Below are 12,046 nucleotides of genomic sequence, written 5' to 3'. Positions count from 1 at the left end.
CTATCCCTGTATTTTAGACAACTATTCACCCTGTTTTATGTATGCTTCTCTGCCTGTCTTGCTACAGCTTTCCATGCTCTCTCCCTTTCCTGCCCTCTATTCCCTTGAATCTGACTGACCTCACTGTGTAAGTCTCAGCTCAGGCATTATCTCTAGAAAAGCCATCCCTGACACCTTTTATCTACATTCTTCTTTAAACTCCATGTTTAGTACTGAGTAGGAACTCAATAAATAATTATTGAGTAAAATAAAGACTGTTTATACAAAGATGATTTCAAGAGATTGTCCTCTACAGTCTAGAAGCAAAGAGGATAGACGTGAAGAAATAATTTACAGTTCAGGTGATGAAGATACACTAGAAAAATCTATAAAGTACTAAGGTAGCTACTAGGAAAGAGATACCTATTTGGGGAAAGAGAGCTGTAATCAAGGAGGACTTCACAAAGCAGGCTGAGTCTTAAAAGGTGAAAAGAACTTTGTCAGAAGAGTAGAGGAAAACATTTCAGATTAAGGAACTGATAAAAGCATGAAAAGTAACAGTAATTTTGGAAACCATGAATAACGTTGCAGTTGAAGCTTGGTGTGTTGTTAAATAGGTACTATTATGAAGTAGAGAACAGAGTATATTGTGATTTTCTATGTTTGTCCTGTCTTTTTAAATTTTGTTTGTTTGTTTGTTTTGCATACACGGGCCTCTCACTGTTGTGGCCTCTCCCGTTGCGGATCACAGGCTCCAGACGCACAGGCCTAGAGGCCATGGCTCACGGGCCCAGCTGCTCCGCTGCATGTGGGATCTTCCCGTACCGGTGCACGAACCTGTGTCCCCTGCATCGGCAGGCGGACTCTCAACCACTGCGCCACCAGGGAAACCCTTTGTTTGGTTTCTGATTGTTCTGTTCATTGATGTTTGGTGGATGAATTTGTCAATGAATCTTTGAGATGTTTGTGTGCCTGTAACCTGGTGACATCTGGTATTTCCCAGATGGTTTGTTGGAGTTTTAGGTAATTAGAAGTATTTCTTAAAGAAGTAAATATTCAGCTAAAGATTAAGCTTAATTTAAATTGTCATTTGATAAAATTTTTTAAATCTATTTTTATAAAGATTATGTCTTTTACCTAACTGTTCTAAGTAGTTAATTTTAACTAAACATATAGATTTGTCAGCAGAACTAGACTTAGAAATAACATCGGAGGAAGCACAAGAAAGGCTTGATGGAAGTGAAAATAACCACTCACAGGTATGTAAAAATGTGAATGTAAATTTCTGGCTCAATATTGTTTTCTATGGTTTAACAACAGAGTTCAAATGAAATTACCTTTCAAAATTAACCTCTTAAAATTGATAGATAATAATTTAATAGTTAGTTTTTATAGTGCTTTAATTACAAAGCTTAAAATATTGTTAGAATCTATTATAATTTATAGTTAAACTTTGTACTTGGAATTGAGGCAAAAAAATTTCCTCAATATTGTTTGCTTCTTCCTTACATGATAAAGAAGGTGATAATCAAATACTGAATCGTATGATTAAGCAGTTGAAATTATGAACAGTATATCAGTGATGGTCCATGAGTTAGATTCATGGAAGGAGAAATCATTCCCAGCTGTTCAAAATTTGCAGTTTCAAATTGCCAGTCACTAATGCCAAGATTAAAGATTTATTCTGTCCTGTGACCTCTATGTAATCGACCTAAAGATCTACATTCAGGGAGAGAAGGGGTCATACAATCAACCCAATTGCCTATTAAGGAAGCAGACCTTCCAGAATTGGACCTTTGTTGTTAGGGTACAAACAATAACTTTCTAATTTATTTCATTTCAGGGTAGGAAACCAGTAAATAATATTAAACAATGTTTTATCCACTTTCATTAGTGGATATTAGAATATAATATAACTGAATGAAAGCAGGTATTACATCAATGTATAATACTATCATAGTATATAATTTGCATTAAAATTTAGGAATTTGTTCCTCTTTCTGATTGATGTTAATTGATTTTGGCTCCTAGTAATTTAAGGTTTGTCTATTCTCCAGTTACTAGTCCTTAAAAAAAAAAAATCCTTACGTGCACATAAGGACTTTTTAAGGTACGGTGAGCTGAAATATTTTTAAGTAAGGAAGCCTTTGTAACATTAAAAATCATCTCCTAATTCATTTTTGGTAGATTTAACATATATGAATTATTTAGTTCAAACAAACAGTGACAAAATTGGGTTTGTGAGTTCATGTTTTTCTCCTGTTTCAGGCTAAGGCAAGTTATTTTTCACTTCTTAGTTGTAATCCAGTGATTTGTGAGTAGCTAAACATAGATTAAGAAGTTTAACGGTTAAATTTTAATTATTTTCTAATTTTTCTTTGTCCGTACTTGATTACTTAAGGATAAAGTTATTTTACAAACATGTACCCTGACAGAAAAGACATCTGAAAATCAAATCAAGCCAATTGATCTTCCACTTTTGCATCTGCAAAAAATGCCTCAAGAACCAGAAATGAATAAGGAATGTGATAGAGAGGACATATCTGTATGTTCAGGACTTCCTTGTGTACAAAAGCATGAGGAAATGTGGATCAAACAAGGCAAATTAGGGTGGAAAAATAACTTCAAACGCATCACAAATAAGTTAAAGTGGAAGTTTGGTGGAACTTTTGGAAAATACAAAATTACTGTTTGTCCTGAGGAAGAGCCACTACATGATAACCCTAAAGAAGGAGCAAACATAAAGGAAATACCTTCTAATTTGACAAATAATATACCTGACTGTCAGGCAAAAGATGCATTTGGAGTATCTGTCTCTCTAGCATTCCAAGCATTTCCTGAACAAAAAGAACCCAGGCTTGAAAATGTTTTTCCATCTTATTTAACCTCTGGGTCTTGGGGACATGCTTGCCCGTCATCTTCACAGCTTTATTTAAATGAAATTAAATTAGACTATAAAAGTGATAAACCAGACACTGAACATGTTTTTAACAAAAATGAGGAGAGTTTTTATAATGATACAGAAAATAAAAAACTAAGGGACCCAGTAGTTACATTTGAAATGCAAGAAGACCAAGAACTTGATATGCAAATGTTACAAAATATGAACCAAAATACCACTAATTGGAAATTAGACGTCGGATGTATACCTCAGTCTAGTGATCCCAAAAGACTTTTTGATTTATGGCTTGCCCGCTCCAATGAAATGAAACACATGATTCAAATAAAAAGTCGTGATATTTCTGCTGTTACAAATACTTATAAGAAAACCAAACCAATACAAGACTGGTTCCAGAAGCCATTGCTTGCAGATAATTGCAGTGCTAATAACTATAAAAGCATGCAACCTGAATTAGAAAATGGGAGTTCTTCTCCACCGAATAGTAACAGAAGATCCAAAGTGTATCTAAATGAAGAATTACAGCAAGATATGCAAAGGCTTAAGAATGAGATAGGCAAGTTACAAGTAGAGTTCCTGGCTTTCAGAAAAGAGAAAATTCAACTTCAAAAAGAGGTGGAGGTTCATTTGTTGTTACTTTGTTCTTTCTCTTTATCAATGATCTCTGATCCATTCTGATTTTCCACTTAGTAATAAAATGGGGTCAGCTAAATAGGTAATTGTGTAGAAATAGATTACTTCTGCCATCTAAATAATAGGAAACTATTTTCATGGCTTTTGTTCCTTAATCAACCTAAGTCTCTCTCTGTCAGTCTTTCATATGAACTGGGAAACTAATTTAGCTACATACCGTGTGACCTTCTGAGCCAGAATTTCCACAAAGGAAATTACTTAAGAAATATAATAAGCTAGGGTTTTGGGGTTTTTTTTAATCTATTGGGTTTTAAATATAAACTACACTCTATAGTATGGGAAGGAAGCAGTGACTGAAAGAAGGGACATAAACACGTATTCCTGCTAAACTAATCTCTTTATTGTGCTTTAGTGGATGCGATCTTCTCTGCTTTACTCAATTGCTTGGCACTTAGAATTCCAGCATGGCCACTTCAAGATATTTTTAATAACAAATACATGTACTCCCACATATTCTTTAATCACCACTCTCAGATGTTTCTGTTGAGTCAGACCTTTACATTATGTTGTTTAATAAAATGTGGTAAGTTTTGACATGTATGATTTTATCATTTAGGTAGTATAAACCCTCAGCAAAACAAATTCAGTATTTATCTCCAAAGGAGAAAACTGAGTTTTGACGTGCAGTGAGGTTTTTTTTCCTTCCAATAATAGATTTTTAAATTTGTTTCTTTGCTCTTTTGTGTAAGAGGTACATTGACTGAGTTTTAAAGATAGACAAAAATCTGTAGATATTCTCCTTTACAAGAAAAAGAGATGAGCCCTACCCCCAACTGAGGCATTAAATTACTTTGCCAAAGTCACACTTTTAACTTATCTGATTAATCTGATGAATTCATTTGGTAATTTATCAGATTCAGGGTTACAGAATTGTATCATCTCTTTTGGTGCCATGAAATGATAGGAAATGCCACTTTAGGGGCTTTGGACAAATCATTGAACCTTTCTTGGTTTTATTCCCATTATTGGTAAATAGTGGGGCTAAAGTAGATAATTGCTTCTGTACCCTTTAGCTCTAAAATTTCATGGTTATTGAATGTGAAATTGGGAGGCATTACTCATTTTCCAGAATTCCACACTAACTAACAGTTCATCAATTTCACTCTACTCCTGTTTTTTGGTAAACTTTGGTTCATATATTTTAGTGAACACCGTCACTTTTTTGATATTCCCAGGATCCAAATGAAAAAAGAATTGTAAAAGGCAGTGGGGGAAGAATAGCTTCAGTGCAGAAAGAAGGATGTTTCCTTTTTGTTACTGAAGCACCAAGGTGTCCCGTCCTCTAAATTTGGCTGTTTAATGCAAAATCCAGGTGGTAAAGACCAAAGAGGACAAATTTTGTGTCTTTGTCTCTTTATTTCTCTGTCTCTGCCATCAGACAGGGAAGAGTGGATGTGAATAGCTGCACCACATTAAGAAAGCCCTTTTTGAAATTTTTAAAATTTTATTTCTTTTCCTCAAACAGAAAGAAGCAGACTTTACAAAAATTTCAATGACTTGTAATTAAAAAAATTAAAGTAAGCACAAAACTATTTTTATTGCTTAAAGCCGGGGCAAACTCTGAGTCAAGTAATTAATGACAATGAAAAGGTCTTTATAATGAATAAGGTAATAACAATTACATGTAGTGTCAAACTTTCATTAAAGGTTGAAGAAGCAAAGAAGAAGCACAAAAGTAGTGAAATGGAAGTATCAGAAAACATATATGATGCTGATGATAGTGGATTAATTCAACAGAGAAAGAGCAGAAAAACTAATAACCAACAGTTTCCTACCATGGAGAATGAAGATTCTGATAGGTAAGCCTATGTCAGTATTTAACAATAGATAATTGTTATTTTCCTATAAAACAAGTTCTCATTTGAGCTACTGTTCATGATTAACAAATTTTATATTTTTCTAGGGTTATAGTTATTTCTAATACTCTTGTCCTTTAGCCTTAATACTAGAGTTAATTGGTTAACACACCACCGTATTACAGTATTAGAGTATTCTGGATTTGACTGTATACTTACCTTTACCAGTGTGTTGTATATTTAAATATATTTTATGTTACTAATTAGCGTCCTTTCAGCATTTCTTGTGAGGCAGGTCTAGTGGTGATGACCTCCCTCAGCTTTGCTTTGTTTGGGAAAGCCTTTATCTCTCCTTCATTTCTGAAAGACAACTTTTCTGGATAGAGTATTCTTGGTTGGCAGGTTTTTTCTTTTAGCACTTTGAATATGTCGTCCTACTCTCTTGAAATCCATTGATAGACTTATGGGGGGTTCCCTTATAATTTACAAGCCTCTTTACTTTTGCTGCTTTTAAGACTCTCTCTTCGTCTTTGATTTTTGACAGTTTTGTTATAATGTCTCCTGGCGAGGATTGCTTTAAGTTGAGTTTGTTTGGTGACCTATGAGCTTTAGGAACTTGGATATCCAAATCTCTCACCAGGTTTAGGAAGTTCTCAACCATTTTTTCTTTAAATAAGCTTCTGCCAACTTCTCCCTATCTTCTCTTTCTGGAACTGCAATGATTTATGAATTATTTCCTTTGATGGTATCTGGTAATTTATGTAGGCTTTCTTCCCACTTTTTCATTCTTTTTTTCTTTATTCTCCTCTGATTGGATAATTTCAAAGCTCCTGTCTCTTAACTCACAGATTCTTTCTTCTGTTTGATCCATTCTGCTGTCAGTGCTCTTTATTGCATTTTTCCTTTCATTCATTGTATTCTTCAGCTCCAAAACTTCCATTTGGTTATTTTTTATTATTTCTATCTCTTTGTTAAACTCCTCATCTTGTTTGTGTATTACTTTCCTGATTTTATTGGGTTGTCTTTCTGTGTTTTCTTGTAGCTCACTGAGTTTCCTTAAAACTACTATTTTGAATTCTCTATCAGGTAGATTGCAGATCTCCATGACTTTGGGATTTGTTACTGGAAAATTATTGTGATCTTTTGGTAGTGTCATGTTTTCTTGATTTTTTTTATGCTACTTGAAGTTTTGCATTGCTGTCTTTGAATTTGAAGTAGCAGTCACCTCTTCCAGTCTTTAATAACTGCCCTCTCCAATGTATCCCAACTTGCATTTTTTTGTTCCAGTGGTATGCTGGCACTTCTCTGCTGGAAACCTGGGTTTCCACAAAGGCTCTCTCGTCTGTGGGTGATTGTCTAAGACAGTGTTTTCCAGGGGTTCCCTGGACGTTGCTAAGAGTGGCTGGAGCCAGTTCATGGGCCATGCAGGGTCCACAGCTGGGCTGTGGTCTGTATGTCTGTTACCACTTGGGTGGGCAGGACTCTTCCCAGGTCCCTTGGTTTATGGTGCTGGATCCTGCAACTGCCACAAAGCCACTGTTGTCTGTGGATAGATGCCAAATTGTTGCTGGTGGTGGAGGGCTACTATGAGGTACCTATCTTTCAGCCCTGATGCTGACATGACCCCAACATGTGTGTGTTTAAAAGTAAATTTTCCCCCAAAGATATTTCCTTCAGTTCTTCTTTCGTGTTTTATGTACCTCATGTTATTTTTAAAAATCATGCAAATTAAACATTATTATATATCAAAACAAAACAAAAAAATATAGTAGAAATCTAATTATTACTCCCATGTCTAAGAGTCATTGCTTTTAGGCAGTGAACTCCAGCTTTTCATTGTAGCACTTGAGGTTCTTCAGAATGTCTTTCCAGACTCATCTCTCTTCTTCCTTCCATGTATTTTGTACTTTTCCTTCCAAGTTTCTAGGAAACACCTAGACTCCATGTGTCTAATCTTTGTGCTCACATTCTAATCACCAAGTAAAATGATTTTCTCCATTTTCTTTTCCTCATGACCTCCTCTGTTTATTTAACCTCTTCTGTAAAGCTTTCCTATGTTCACTTATAACTTTCATGTGTCAACGCTTACATATCACATTGTATCATAATTGTGTATCTGTCTTTGAAGCAAGAATTTGTATTTGCTTGCATATGGTTGGTACTTCATAAGTGTTTTCTGAACTAATAAATGACTTATGATGGGTAAGAGTTGGAATTTTACAAAAATTGGTTTTTTATTCTTTATCAGTAGAATTATTAGAAAACATTGGTTTTTTAATGGATTTTTTAAAGTAGCAGTCCTGGCGTGCACATGAAGGAAGTAAAGAAAAAGGAAAATGAAAAATGGACATCAAAAGAATGTGTGATTACACCAATGTTTGAGAAGGCTGATTCACTGAGTGGTGGTCTGCTACACATGAAGGATGACAGCAGTTTAAGTGGAGTAGATCAGGATGATGGCAGGTAAAATCTACAAATTCTTTTAGGTCAAGAAATATTAGCACTGAATACTTTTTCTGGAAATAGAACAGCATAATATAGTGTACAGGTCATGACAGGAGTATTCTCAACTATACCAGATGAACGCTGCTGAAAGGTTAAGATGAGGACGAGTGGCTTTGACCAGAAGTAGTTTCAATAAATATTCCCCATGGAAGCTGGACTGTAGTGAATAAGTATAAACGGCTCCTTAGGGAATATTTACTGGGAAAGGCAATAGAGAACTGGAAGGTAACTGAAGAGGAATGTGGAGTTCAAGGGAGTTTCCTTTCTCTTTTTATGTTAAGATGGGCGTTTTTAGAGTATGTTTGTATGCTGTTGGAAATGAGCCAGTAGAGGATGCATTTATTCAGTTTAATGTTGTTTGCATGTCCAATATTAGAAAGCTTATTGATTGTATTACATTATCTTTAAAATATTATAGTAAACTAATTGTACATAATACTTCTATTCACGTATAGTTTTATGGTAAGGGCTTGTTCATTGATTTTGAAGTGTAATATTCTTATATAATTGAATATGCAGATGAGTACTTAAAAGTTATTCTGTCATACATAGATTTTTAAAAATTATATAATCAAATTTACAAACATTTAGGCCATACTGAAAAGGATTTAATCATTCCTTGATAATTCTAGATGACAGTATCATCATGAGTGGCTATGGTTTTGTAAGGTACTCTAAAACAGGTTATGTTAACTTCATAGTGGTTTAGATTCCAGGGAAAAGGGTAAGATTTTGTTTATATTTGATAGGAAAAAAACTATTAACAATCTATCACAGATTATTACTTTTGGATTATAAAGTTCTAAATTTCAAAAGTCATGCTTCCTATACCAAAAGTGTCATTAACACGTAATTGTGCGCTAAGTATATGTTGAATGTATGAATAAACAGCTGAATGGGTGAATGAATGAATGGGTGAATGAAACCCTCATCAGTGGGTTGATGAATTTCTTTACAAAAGCAAATCTTTATTGAAAATAGAATTCCAATATTGCCTGGGTTTAAAGTCTTTTTATTTTTGAAAAATATGTGTAAGATTCAGAAATTATTATTTATAGTTATAACTAGACATGGAATAATAATACAGATTCATTTGCTATCATATTACTTAAGAACACTTAAAATAAATATTATCTTCTCATCATATTGTGAAACACAAGTGTTGAAGCCAGATTTCCTGGGTTTGAATTCTGGGTCAGCTGCCGATCTGCTGTATGGGCTTGGGCAAGTTACTTAGCCTTTCTGTGCTGCGTTTCTTCCTGTGTAAAAAGGACCTAATGTATTACCTCTCTCCCAGAATTGTTGTGAGGATTAAAATGCCTTTAAGACATGTAAGGTGCTTATAATAATGCATAGCAATTACATAGTAAGTCCTCGAAAAGCTAATATCATGATTATTAAAAAAGGGTTTCTTTCATATAGGACTTAATACTTTCGAAATAGGTTTTAGTGCCATAAAGTTAGTTTTTATTGAAAATGACGATAACAAAAAACCCTGGTATATTTCTTCCTATCAAATAATGCAAGTAACATTATGTTTTTCCTTTTCCTTTGATTGTCAGCTTAATTTAATTTAATGCTTTGTTAATATTATTATGGTGTATTTTCTTTGTCCTTTAATGTTACTCTTTCTATTTATTGTTTAATCTCTTTTATAGAAAATTAATTACCAATGCAAAGATTTTATGTAAAAAATAATAGGTTTAGGTATTCTTTGTATTTTAAGTATTTAATATTTGCCTGAAAAGAATCGTTTGTTTTTTTAGGACTACAAAGGAAACATCTAATGAAAAGAACAAGGTAGAGTAAAAAATTAATTATAAAAAATATTATCCTGTAGTAAAAAATTACTTTGTGAAAGGTATAGTGGAAAAATAGAAAATCTTCCTTTGTTGTAGAAACATTTACTTTGAAAAAATAATTTAGAAACACTGTTGATAAAATTATCCCTTTGATAAAAATCTGTTCTTTTAAGAAGTATCTGTGTTTTTACTTTAATAAAGAGATATTTATCACCTCTGTACACTTAGTATATTTTATAAGTATTTTGGGGACATTGTGAAATAGTATGTTTTGTTTGTAGGTCAAAGAGCAAATTAATTCTATGGATGACCTTGATGACTTAACTCAGTCATCTGAAACAGCTTTTGAGGATTGCCAGATGCTTTACTCTAATTATAAGAATTCCATGTTGCTAATAGAACAACTTGGCATGGAGTGTAAAGGTAGGACCATGGTATAAATATGTATATTTTTGTGTATACTGTTGTAATATTTGGTAGAATTCACCAGTGTAGCCATTTGGGCCTGGAATTTTCTTTGTGGGAAGGTCTTTACGTAGGACTTTAGTTTCTTTTTTAGATATAGGGCTATTTAGTTTATTTGTTCTTTTTTTTTTTTTTTTTTTTTTTGCGGTACGCAGGCCTCTCAGTGCTGTGGCCTCTCCCGTTGCGGAGCACAGGCTCCAATGCGCAGGCTCAGCGGCCATGGTTCATGGGCCCAGCCGCTCCATGGCATGTGGGATCTTCCTGGACCCGGGCACGAACCCGTGTCCCCTGCATCGGCAGTTGGACTCTCAACCCCTGCGCCAGCAGGGAAGCCCTATTTGTTCTTTCTTGATTGAGCTTTGGTATTTTCCCTCTTTCAAGGAATTTACCCACTTCATCTGAGCTGTCAAATTTATTTACATAATGTTCATAATATTACTCTGTCAGTCTTTTAATATCTATAGAATCTGTAGTAATTTCTCATTACTCATTTCTGTGAAATTGGTAATTTGTGCCTTCTCTCTCTCTCTTTTTTTTTAATTATCAGCCTGGCTAGAGGTTTATCACTTTTATTCACCTTCTGAACATATGTGGTTTCACTGGTTTTTTAAAAAATTAAATTATTTATTTATTTATTTTTGGCTGTGTTGGGTCTTCGTTGCTGTGCTCAGGCTTTCTCTAGTGGCGGCAAGCAGGGGCTACTCTTCATTCAGTGTGAGGGCTTCTCATTGCTGTGGCTTCTCTTGTTGTGGAGCATGGATTCTAGGTACATGTGCTTCAGTAGTTGTGGCACACGGGCTCAGTAGTTGTGGCTTGCGGATGGTAGAATGCAGGCTCAGTAGTTTTGGCACACAGGCTTAGTTGCTCTGCGGTATGTGGCATCTTCCTGGACCAGGGATCAAACCCGTGTCCCTTGCATTGGCAGGTGGATTCTTAACCATTGTGCCACCAGGGGAGTCCCTCATTGATCTTTCCATGTCTTTATTGTTTTGTTTGTTTTGTTTTTTCTCATTGATTTTTTCTTTGATGTTTTTTATTTCCTTTCTTCTGCTTGCTTTGGGTTTACTTTGCTCTTTTTTAAAAAATATTTATTTATTTATTTTATTTTTGGCTGCTTTAGGTCTTAGTTGCAGCATGTGGTATCTTTTGTTGCAGCGCATGGGCTTCTCTCTCTAGTTGTGGCATGTGGGCTCAGTATTTGTGACACTCCAAATTGGGTGTGGGCTCCAGCGTGTGTGGGCTCTGTAGTTGCGGCATGCCAGCTCTCTAGTTGTGGCTTGCGTGTTCAGTCGTTGCAGTGGGCAGGCTTAGTTGACCCATGTCATGTGGGGTTTTAGTCCCCCGACCAGGGATCGAACCCATGTCCCCTGGATTGAAAGGCAGATCCTTAACCACCGAACCATAAAGGAAGTCCCCTAATTTGCTCTTTTTCTGGATTTTTATGTTGGAAGCCAAGGTCATTGATTTGAGACCTTCTTTTCTAATATAGACATCCAGTGCTATAAATTTTCATGCAAGTAAGCAGCATTCCACAAATTGTAATATATTATGTTTTCATTTTTATTCAGTTCAAAATACTTTGTAATTCCTCTTTTCATTACCTCTTTAATCCAAGGATGATTTAGATGTGTGTTATTTAGTTTTCGAATATTGGAGTATTTTCCAGAAATATTTTTGTTCTTCATTTCCAGTTTGATTGCTTTGTGGTCAGAGAACATACTTTGTATGACTTAAATCCTTTTGACTTACTCCTTTATTTTATAACCCAGAATATAGTCTTTTGGTAAGTGTTCCATGGCTACTTGAAAAGAATGGTGGTGTTCAAGTCTACAGTATCCTTGATGATTTTCTGCCTGCTCTTTCTATCACTTATTCATTGAGGGGTATTGAAATCTCAGACTGTAATT

At 34.8% G+C, this 12,046-nt stretch overlaps 1 protein-coding gene across 3 annotated transcripts in view; it reads left to right on the top strand.

The window, feature by feature from the left end:
* LOC309797650 (ankyrin repeat domain-containing protein 26-like) overlaps positions 1–12,046 on the top strand; it is a 58,036-nt gene that overhangs the window by 15,984 nt on the left and 30,006 nt on the right. For all 3 annotated transcript variants that reach the window (XR_014292762.1, XM_082646108.1, XM_082646109.1), the window contains exons 6-11: positions 1,156–1,238; positions 2,381–3,493; positions 5,219–5,370; positions 7,660–7,830; positions 9,639–9,672; positions 9,956–10,097. Coding sequence is in view for 2 of the 3 variants with exons in the window: in XM_082646108.1 (XP_082502234.1) it covers positions 1,156–1,238; positions 2,381–3,493; positions 5,219–5,370; positions 7,660–7,830; positions 9,639–9,672; positions 9,956–10,097 (1,695 nt within the window). In the remaining variant the exon portion in view is untranslated. The remainder of the gene's footprint in view (positions 1–1,155; positions 1,239–2,380; positions 3,494–5,218; positions 5,371–7,659; positions 7,831–9,638; positions 9,673–9,955; positions 10,098–12,046) is intronic.

The sequence above is a fragment of the Mesoplodon mirus genome (assembly GCF_964341445.2).
Source record: "Mesoplodon mirus genome assembly, contig: HAP1_SCAFFOLD_832, whole genome shotgun sequence".
NCBI classification, from domain to species: domain Eukaryota; kingdom Metazoa; phylum Chordata; class Mammalia; order Artiodactyla; family Ziphiidae; genus Mesoplodon; species Mesoplodon mirus.
Note: the sequence above shows the minus strand (reverse complement) of the source record. Positions and strands in the feature narration are given on the sequence as shown.